The sequence below is a fragment of the Diabrotica undecimpunctata genome, chromosome 6 (assembly GCF_040954645.1).
Source record: "Diabrotica undecimpunctata isolate CICGRU chromosome 6, icDiaUnde3, whole genome shotgun sequence".
Classification (NCBI taxonomy): Eukaryota; Metazoa; Arthropoda; class Insecta; order Coleoptera; family Chrysomelidae; genus Diabrotica; species Diabrotica undecimpunctata.
In genome coordinates, this window is record NC_092808.1 from 60,807,539 (window position 1) to 60,818,658 (window position 11,120).

At 35.2% G+C, this 11,120-nt stretch overlaps 1 protein-coding gene across 1 annotated transcript; it reads right to left on the minus strand.

Annotated features, from left to right (window-relative positions):
* Nucleotides 1–2,164: 2,164 nt before the first annotated feature.
* LOC140444360 (uncharacterized) lies at nucleotides 2,165–9,700 on the minus strand. The gene is made up of 3 exons (XM_072536110.1): nucleotides 9,261–9,700; nucleotides 5,879–6,611; nucleotides 2,165–5,569 (listed from the first exon to the last, which is right to left on the minus strand). Exons 1-3 carry the CDS (start codon nucleotides 9,698–9,700, stop codon nucleotides 2,165–2,167), a joined length of 4,578 nt encoding a protein of 1,525 aa, XP_072392211.1.
* Between the last annotated feature and the right edge of the window lie 1,420 nt (nucleotides 9,701–11,120).

Sequence of the window (11,120 nt, forward strand, 5' to 3'; positions counted from 1 at the left end):
TTGATATTTAGAGTGGAATGTAAGTATTTTCTAATGGTATCCTTTCGGGTATAATGAGATTCCATAACCGGAAAGGATTCAATATGACTTTTAACAAATAGAACATCTTCAGCCTTTGTTTTGTTAACTGGTTCCTGTTTTCCGCGATTATCTTCTTTAGAATAGCAACCAGTAGAATAACTGTTAGCTACAGCATTTATTATAACATCTGGGGATATACACAACGTTTTTGTAAAAAACTTTTGGCACACTGGAATCCGTTCGTTGTTAGCTAGTGGAAAGAAACTTTCTTGCTAAATTTTCGTTCCTTTCTTTTGGAAGTTTTAAGGACAAGTCTAGTCCTAATTTGTTTTACAGTTATATTGCGCAAAATAAAATTTTTTCTAGATTTAAAATCTAGACTCCAGTAATTTCTACAGAGTTTGTTTCTATAATCTTCAGAAAACTTTTCAGTACACTTAAATTTACATTTATCACAATTGACTTGCTGGTTGAGCTCTGATTTTGTTTTTCGTTATATATGTGCTCCCCTCTGACTGTCTTTTTTTCGCAATATTCAATTTCCATTCAGCGGGATTATTTTTACGCCACCTTTTTGGCTTTGTTACCTTACACAGTACTGTTGCTAAAATGCCTTCAATTATTAATGTCACTAAAGATGTAGACGTCTCAGAGTATAAAATTTTCTTACGTTGAACTTTTTTTTTGGTTTACGAGATCATTTTCAGATACGCCAATATCTTTAGAATCCAAAGATGACTCTGTGCAGTAGTTTGGATCTACGTCAGAATAATCACCTCCAAATAAAGAAGTAGTATCGTCAAATTAAATCAAACTATACTTTTGTTAGAGAACGCAACGTCCGTAATAATGTCCAGACATGAGTGAACTAATCAGAACTACCGACCCAAAAAGGTAAATCATTGTACTTCGTGTAACCTAAAATTGGTTTACTGGGTTTTCGCAGGACAAAAATGTGCTGAAATTTAATAAAGTATCATAGTATAAAATTCTTTATTGGATTTTCGCATGAATATATTTTGTTAAAATTAACAGCTTTGTAATCTTCATATCCGATAAATGTATTTATATATTTTTAAAATCTTAACTTGTGAATTTCTTTTAAAAAGAAAGCAGTTAAGTTGTTCTAGCTTATTTTTCCTAGAACTGATTTTATAGTTCAGACATTTATTATGAATTTCAATTTCCGATAAAATTAATTATCTGTTTTTAATTCAGAAATATTTCTAATAAAATTAGTAACTTTACACAGGAAAAGAAGATAAATGATTCTACCGGATTCTCATATTATAAATATGTTTACTTCAAAGTATTTTTATTAGTAAAGTTATATTATCGGGTTGGTATTATTTAAAAATATGAGTTAACGGTTTTTACCATGTTTGGTTTTTATCAATTATTGTGCTTAAAAATGTTAATATCAATTTAAAAAAATTTTCAGTGATAGAAGACGTGTTTTTAATACAGAAGAAATAAAAATACCGGATTTCATAATTTTGTCATTTATCGGGTTTTCGCTCGAACCCCTCGATATCAGGTAAACGCAGTTGACGAATCAAACATCTGGTGCAAGCATCGGCCTTAGGGATATAAATTATTTTTTCCGCGTTCCTAGACTACAGCGGATCCATAAACAATTAGTTTTTTTTGCTAATGATTTTATAAATAAGAATTAAACTTTGAGATACATCCTTTAGACATATTTCATGAAATTAATTGATTAATTCTTGAAATTAATACTGAATTGTAATTAGTGTTTGTTTTGTTCTTTTTCTTAGATATGATGTGATGATTTATCTATTCGTAATGTGAAAAATTCTTATATTAAAAATTATACAAAATGAATTTCAAGATCTGACTTTTTTATTCTCGCTTGACACACACAGAGATGATACAGATAAATTATTAGTTACTATTGGCAACCTTGACATTTCCCCTTTTTAATAATTATACAGCCACTATCTTGAACATGCCCCCCACCTTGAAAGGATCGCTTTCAATTTAACAGGTAAGCAAGTAAATGAGGAAATGCATTACATGCAATAAAAAATAAACAAATACATCTTCAATAATTATTATAACCTTTTAAGTTTAAAAATCAAACAAATGTTCTTTAACTAAGACGCATTAACAGTTCTAGAACTTAAGGCGTGATTGCACCTTCACTTTGATCACTAGGAACCGGAAGTGAACAAATGTTTGTAACAGCTCGCTTTATAAGTCCTTTTGAAGTTCTTATGGTAACCACTCGTGTAACTCCATCAGCGCCGGGATGCAAAAGTTCTACGCGCCCAAGACACCAGTTTAAAGTAGGTAAATTTCTTTCTTTGATGAGGACGAGTGTGTCAGTCTGAATTTTAGATTGGTTGACTTTCCATTTCTTCCGTTCTTGCAATTCGGAGATGTATTGCAGAGACCAACGTTTCCAAAAATGATGGCGAAGTTGCTGCAACTGCTGGAATCTAGACAAACTGGTAATGGATGAGTTTGATAGATTTATTTCTGGAACGGAATCCATGGCTCTTCCAATGAGGAAGTGAGCTGGTGTCAAAGGCAAAAGATCAGAAGTGTTAGAAGACAAGGCACTCAAATGACGAGAATTTAATACTCCTTCAATCTGAGTTAGTAATGTAACAAATCTTTCATAATCTAATTTCGTATCTGTCATAACTCGTTTGAGGTTAGTCTTCACCGATTTGACTCCAGCCTCCCAGAGACCGCCAAAATGAGGAGAATGAGCCGGTATGAACTTCCAATTTATATCAGATTTAGCACACATATCAGGGAATTTATTACCATTGGTTTTCAAAAATTTACCCAATTCCAACAAAGAATTGTTGGCACCCACAAATGTGGTTCCGTTATCACTCATCATCTGACATGGTTTGCCCCTTCTAGCTATAAATCGTTTTATTGTCGCCATAAAGGTTTCGGTGGAAAGATCCGTTACCACCTCTAAATGAATGGCCTTTGTCGATAGGCAAACAAATAAACTAATATAACCTTTATATGAAGAAGCACCCCTATGACGACTAGTTCTGAGGGCAAATGGACCAGCATAATCAACTCCTGTAACAGCAAATGGAAATGAGGGGGTGACTCTTGATTGGCGAAGATCTCCCATGATGGAATTAACTTGATCGGGATTGAAGCGACAGCAACGCAAGCATTCGCGAACCTTTCTCCTAGCCAATGATTTTCCATGCAAAGGCCAATATTTCTCACGCACGTGAGCTAGGAGATGTTGAGGTCCTGCATGGCACAGCTTGAAATGCTCTTGATGGAAAAACAGAAGAGTAAACTTATGATTAGATTGAATTAGAATAGGATGTTTCTTTTGATAAGAAAAGTTTGAATTACTTAATCTACCACCGACCCTGAGTAATCCTTCTGGATCTAAAAAGGGATTAAGTGATAAGATTCTGCTTTTATAAGAAACTGCATTACCTCTTCTTAAGCACTGAATCTTAGATGGGAAACCTTCAGCTTGTACCAACTTAACTAGAGTAAGGGTAGACATGTTAATCTCCTGCGTGGTTAAATGCCCCAAAACACGAGTGGCATTGTTCTTTCGTTGAGAATTGTAGTAGAAACGCAAAGAGTAAGCCACTGACCTTACCAAGGTTGAAAAACTCGAATATTTTTTAAAATCAAAGAATGGAGTAGACGAAACTATCATAAATTGGTTGCTAATAGTTTTAAACTCTGGAAGTTTTTCTTTATCAAAAGATACTTGAACTGGCCAAGTTTCAGGAGAATCTAGCAAGAATGATGGGCCGTGCCACCAAAATGAACAAGAGCTTAGAACCTGAGGTTCAATTCCTCGAGAGAGTAAATCAGCAGGATTACAATCAGTAGGTACATGTCTCCAATTTTCGGGATCTGTGTTGGACTGAATTTCTGAAACACGATTACCAACGAAAGTTTTTAGTACATGTAACGAAGTTTTTATCCAGCCCAAGGTAATGGTTGAGTCAGACCACAGAAAAATCTTATTGAACTGAATATTCAAAGAAGTAGTAACCATTTTAGAAAGACGTGATAAGATCAAAGCTCCGCTAAGTTCCAGGCGAGGTACGCTCAGCTTCTTTACAGGTGCTACTTTGCTTTTAGCACAAAGTAAATTTATAAAAATGTTACCCTTTTCATCAACACTGCGAATATATATGGCTGTGCCATAAGCAACTTCGCTTGCGTCACAGAATCCGTGCATTTCAATAAGAACAGAATTAGGGAGAACTACATTTCTTTGAATTTGCAATTTATTTAACTCATGCAACTGATCTCTGAAAGATAACCACTCAGACTGAATATGCAATGGCACTCCTTCATCCCAGTCTAACTTCTCTAACCAAAGGAGTTGCATAAGGATTTTGACTTTAATGATTGATGGACTTAAGAGACCTAAAGGGTCGAATATTTGAGCAATACCAGAAAGTATTGATCTTTTAGTGATAATTTTGGGAGTAAGATTTGAATCAATAGAATAGGACAATAAATCTAAACTAGGGCACCATTGTAACCCAAGTGTCTTTGTGTTTTCATTGGCACCAAAAAGGAAGGGAGTGTCTAATGAAATAGATTCCTGGATGGACTTAAGAAATGAAGAATTGTTTGACGTCCACTTTCTAAGTGGGAAGCAACCTTTTGAAAGAATTTTAGAGACTTGTTTACAATTAAGGATTAAGTCCTCTAACGAATCAGAACCAGTTAACAAGTCGTCAACATAGAAGTCTTCAGCTATGCTTTTAGAAGCTTGAGGGAATGTATCAGAATGCTCTAATGATAGCTGATAGAGACATCTAGTGGCTAGATAACTACTTGACGTAGAGCCATAAGTAACTGTATTTAATTCATATGAATGAAGAGGATCTTTCGGATGATTTCTCCATAAGATTCTTTGGAGACACCGTTTAGTATCATCAATAAGAATTTGGCGGTACATTTTGGCAATGTCCGCAGATGCAACAAATAGATACCTTCTAAATCTCAACAGGATAGATATCAAATCATTCTGCATGACGGGACCTACCATCTGAAGCTCGTTGAGCGAATGACCAGATGATGACGGACAGGAACCATCGAACACTACTCTGAGTTTTGTAGTGAGACTGTCCTGAAAGTAATAACTATGTACTGGCAAAGTACAATCAGTAACTCTTGACATGTGGCCTAAAGACAAGTATTCCTCCATAAATGCAACGTACTGCTCGTTCATGATAGGATCATTAAGAAGCCTTTTTTCTAAGATATAGAACCTTCTTTGAGCTATTGATCTGGATTCTCCCAAAGAGTCAACCTGTAACTTAAAAGGAATGGACACAATGAACCGACCATCCAAATTTCTCCTAAAGATTGATTTGAATTGCTCCTCGCACAATAACTCTTCTGAAGACTGAAGTTTAGTACCTGAGCACTCCTCAATCTCCCAAAACCTAGAAAGCCCGTCAGTTTCGATATTGTGTGATAATCCACATATGGTAGATTGCTGACTATGCACCCTGGTATTTATTAAAGGACCAGAAATGATCCACCCTAATCTAGTTTGCTGAAGTATGGGTTTTTAAGGACCTAACTTGACCTGACCCACACATAGCAGGTCCCAAAAAATACTAGCACTGATCAGAATATTTACTTCCGAAGGAGTATGAAAATTTGGGTCTGATAAACGAATATTTGCAGGTATGGGCAACGAAGATGCATCAATTTGACAAACTGGAAGTTATCCACATATTTGTGGAATGATTAAACACTCTAGGGGGAAAGAATATATAGATTGTAAAGAGTTAATAACAATATTGCATTTGTGATTTATTTTAGAAGAAACATGAGCGATACCCACTACAGAAATATTAACCTGCTCCCTTGAAATACCCAGCAAATCAACTAAACTTGATGTGATAAAATTAGATTGAGCTCCACTGTCTAAAAGAGCTCTACAATTATGAGCAACCCCTAAATGGTCACGAACTTGGACAACAACCGCTGATAGAAGGATTTGTTGATTTTGAGAAGTATTAGAAAGTGTCTGAGGGCTACTCTGAGAAGCAACTACTTGATCATTAAACTGAGACAATGGATTTAGTGGATTTTCAATAAATTCATGGAGAAGAGTATGATGTTTCTGGTTACATTTCTTACATTCGCCATATTTGCACGTAGCTTGTTGATGTCCAGAATGCAGACAATTCAAGCATAATTTAAATCTACGTACTTTATTGATACGGGCAGGAATGTCTAATGAATGAAATTGACTACAGTGAACCAGTTTGTGTTGCTGGTTGCATAAAGGACAAGAAAGAAAAGAAGATTTTGTACTTACAAGAGCCTTGGTACTGTTGTCCCTGAATTTGACATGATTATTGACAGAAATCCCTTGAATATTGGGTTTATTTAGATTATATCTTTCTAGAGTATCTGCCTTCGTTTTTAGGAAATATATGAGGTCCGAAACTTGACTGACTTTAACATTGTTGGCCTTCTCCCATTCTTTCACAGATTCAGAATCTAATTTTTCCAAAAGAATATATTTAAGAAGGCCATCCCAATGTTCGACTGGTTGTTCTAATGCCTCCAAAGCTCTAAGATTGCTACAAAATTTATCAATTAAATTTCTGATTGAAAATGAACCTTCTTTATTGATTGCCTTTAAATTGAAGATGGCTTTAATATGGTTATGCAACAACAATTCCTTGTTAGAATATCTCTCAACCAAAAGATTCCATGTAACAGTAAAATTAGAAGCAGAGAGAGGTATAGAAGCAATGACTCTCTCAGCAGAACCTGTTATGCATGCTCTTAAATAATGTAATTTTTGTATTTCAGATATACTATTATTTTTTATAACTAACGAATCAAATAATTCATGAAAATCTAACTATTCTTCTATGTTGCCACTGAATTTTGGCAATTCAATAGAAGGAAGTTTTATATTGGAGGTTGTATATGTATGATTGGATGCAAAATGTTCACTAGTAGGACTAGATGTACTGGAGGCACTAGCTGAGGTTGTTGTCAACAGTTGTTTTGCCTTAATTATAACTGAATAAAATGATGTTTCGAACGTTTCTCTGTAATTTATTTCTTCCTCAGTTATTGCGTCCAGTAAACTCTATTTTTAATTGGGTTTCTTGATATTGAGTATGAATACTATTCGCGTTTTCGATGCGCAATTCAATTTCAGCGCGAGTTGGCTCATTCATCTCACCTTGGGTTGAGTCCCTATCAATGAATTTAATAAATGAGGTTAATCGCGCTTTAAGAGATGCTCTTATCTTTTTTAACGTAGGCAAATCCCCCATTTTAATTTAAATTTAAATGTTTTAACTATTATGTGTCAAAGTAAACTAACAATGAACAATAAATTTCAAGATTGAAGAAGTATAAGTTAGGAAATTGAAATGAAAGGCAGATAAGTAAGGAACAAAAGCTCACTTTCCTGATTTTTAATGATTCGATGTCCCGTCCAGTGAAATCGTCAGTATGTGTTCAATCGGATTGTATACTTGACTTGAAGCCTGGGGCAAAGGAGCACTCGATGTATTTCTGCGACTGTCCCGTTCAACGTTGTCGGCAAACGTGGATCTTGTAGGTTGTATGGCGTGGAATAGCACAAATATCCGAAGCTCTAAGGACCAATGTTTGTTTTGTTCTTTTTCTTAGATATGATGTGATGATTTATCTATTCGTAATGTGAAAAATTCTTATATTAAAAATTATACAAAATGAATTTTAAGATCTGACTTTTTTATTCTCGCTTGACACACACAGAGATGATACAGATAAATTATTAGTTACTATTGGCAACCTTGACATTTCCCCTTTTTAATAATTATACAGCCACTATCTTGAACAATTAGTCTTCTTATATGTTGTTTAGATTCTGCTTCTACTAATGATTTTGGGAACTTGTTACAACTTGTTACTGAACAAAATATTGTTTTGCAATTTCTGGTCACTATTCTAAGAATGAATCATCATGCTAATTAAGCCCTGAACTGGAGTTGCTACTGCAGTTTTTTATTATAACCCATTCTACTTTTAAAGTAGTGGTTTTAAAAAAGAGTTTATAATGTTTTTAATAATTCCGAAGGACTGATTTGCTTTTTCTATATACTATTTATATTCAATAAATTCGTAATTAGCCGTATGTGACTACTATTATTATCAGGGAATATACCTTAATTGTAATTAAAATCACATTATTTATTGTGGTTTCGATTTAACCTAAATATCTTTTTGTCAATTGTTTCATATGGTTTATTAAGGACCTTCCAGTCTTATTTTCTATCCATTTTTGTTCATCTATCCGTTTGTTTGTTTATCTACTGTGCCATAATTTTTGACGAAATTCTTAACATCGAACATTTTTATTCCTAATATCGAACAACAGCAGGATCGCCCAGCGATCATCCTCTCTATTGCACAATGCTTCAAGTATACTTACGATTGCATTAATCTTGATTTTGCTTTTACAAAAACCAAATTGCCTCAGAGATAAACCACCTGATCTCTCAATCATGTTGTCTATACGTACTCACAGCATCCTTTTATACAGCTTACCGATGCATGGAAGAAGACAGATGGGGCGACACTTTTTCTTAGCCTTGGGGAGCAGTATTAACCTCGATGTCCTCTAAGGCTCAGAATAGGTTTGTGCTTCCAGCAATGCATTCATGTGTTCCAGAAGCCATGCAGGCTCCGCTTGTCCTAGACCTTCGCATCTTGAGTGGACCCAATGCCTCTTCATCCATGGTAAAGGGTACGGCCCGCTCAGCTCCCTCATCCCTCCATACACCATGCCATCTGCCGTCCGGAAAGAGCTCTTGTGTTACCTCAAGCTTCTTGTCCATAGGCATTTCGTAAGGAGGGTACGCATGGAACTTCTTCATGACGATCTTATATCCCTGACTCCAAACATCCTCATCCAGATTTTCACACAGCTCTTTGCAGTGCCTTCTTTTTTATGTACGGATTTTCCTGTAAAGCTCCCTCTTCCTTACGCGGTACTCTTCCTCCATCTCCTCGATGACCTCATCGTTGATCCCTGCTCTGCCCCTTGCTCTCGTTAACCTTCTTCTCATTGCTTAGCATTCATTTCTTAGTACCTCGATGTCCACATTCCACCAGCATAGCATCCTGTTGACATGTAGGCGACTTATTTTGATTCCTTTCATCTCTTCTTTAATGACTCTCTCCAGGTTTTCCACCGTCGGTGATTGACCTTGCATTATGCTCACTGTCCATTTAAGCAGCTCCTCGTATATTTTTTAGTCATTCCCATCGCTGCATCTACCCTCCGACGTCCCGAACGCATGGACTGCGTTAGTGGACCATATCCCGGGGTTATCGAGAACCCGATGTACCGATGTTTAGTTTCGGTGTAGTCTGGCAAAACCTTCCAGCTTCTTGCTTTCGCCGCTATCCCTTGTGTCGCCATGATCACGTCGTTGTGCGTACCCGTACCTCTCCTAACAAAGGTAGGCTCTAGACCTGTGTTTAGAACCACTAGGTCTATAGTACCCAGCCAGTCGGTCAGTATCCTTCCGCGAGTGTCGGTGATGGGAGATCCCCACTCCGCTGCTTCTGCGTTAAAATCTGCCAGCACTACGTATTCTTCTCCTGTGTTTCTCACTTTCTGCATGATCTCGTCCATCTTTATCTCGTACTGAGCCGCCATCACGTTTGGAGAAATAATAACAGCAGACCAGCCGTATCTCCTCCATCCAAACAATCACATATCCTTCTTTCGGCTTAATTCCATACACTTTCAGCTTCCTATTGTAGATTCTTTTCGTTCTTTCGTTTCTTTTTTCTTTCGTTCGATCGACGTTCTTCTTTACTGCGACAGCCTCGGCAAGAACATGTGCTAATCTTGCTGTTCCCACGTTAGTTTGGAGCACCCTCAGCTCTCAAGTCCTGTTTCCTGTGTTTGCCATTTCTAAGCCTAAGATACGATAAGATAAGATACGACCCTGAACCACTCCTATTATATATATATATATATATATATATATATATATATATATATATATATATATATATATATATATATATATATATATATATATATATATATATATATATTAATTAAGATGTAATCGATTTGGTATCTCCAGGACGTTTCCAAAAAAAATATAGAATCTTTGTAGGTGATACTTAAATCGGGTGTTCATCAGAGAGTAGTTGGTGGTAATAGTGAATTCAAAAAGCCAGTCTCCTCTTTCATTTCTTTCACTTATGTTAAATTTATCAAATATGTCCTTTTAAGTTTTAATTTTATCTGATGTTGCTGACTTTTCAGTTAAAATCGCCACATATTAAGATTAACTACTCATTTAAAAATTTTTATAGTTATTATATTTTGTCATCTACAGTTGTTAGGGAGTAAACTTAAATGATGTTGAAGTTGATCGATTTGGCTTTTAGTTTGAGGAAAATTATTCCACCAAAAATTGTATTTAAAATATCCTTTACTAAAGTTATAATAATACAAAAACCCTATCGGGCTACATCACAGAAGGTTTTCAAAATGAATATTCCTTCATCAGTGCTTTTCTAGGTTTACATATTTTAAACCACTAAATACCTGTGTTAAAACCCTTTAAATATAATTAATTAATTTTAAGATACACTTTTGATGAAAATAATGTAGGATGTTTAAGTTATAGACAAAATTTACTTCATGGCAACGTAGTACTCCAACACTCAGGTTGCTAGACACTTAAGACGAATTGTCTATGAGGACTTGTTAATAACAACTCAAGTTGCTACCAATAAGAGTAGCCATGAGGTAAATTCCATCTATTCCATCTAATAAACACCCTAAATTATTATCAGCAAAAATGTAGCCTAAAATTAAACTATATTTAAAATGTTTTTAACCAGGTATTTAGTAACTTTAAACAGGTAAACATAGAAAAGCACTGATGATGAAATATATTCTTTCTAAAAACGTTCTGTAACATAGACCGATAGGGATTTTATATTCCTATATCTTTAAGAAAGAATTAAAAAAAAAAATTTGATTTATGGTATATAGCTAACTACAGAAAATTTATTTTGCTTATGGAAATTATTCTATCGTTAACAGCTTGGGA

What these genes read in the sequence shown, in the direction of transcription:
- LOC140444360 (XM_072536110.1), bottom strand. Translation starts at nt 9,700, where the DNA reads ATGGCGGCTCAGTACGAGATAAAGATGGACGAGATCATGCAGAAAGTG. An exon ending in AGGAGCTGCTTAAATGGACA is followed by an intron (nt 6,612 to 9,260) that starts GTGAGCATAATG and finishes TAAATTTTGTAG; the next exon opens with CAATCTTAGAGCTTTGGAGG. An exon ending in TGGGTATTTCAAGGGAGCAG is followed by an intron (nt 5,570 to 5,878) that starts GTTAATATTTCT and finishes CCCATACTTCAG; the next exon opens with CAAACTAGATTAGGGTGGAT.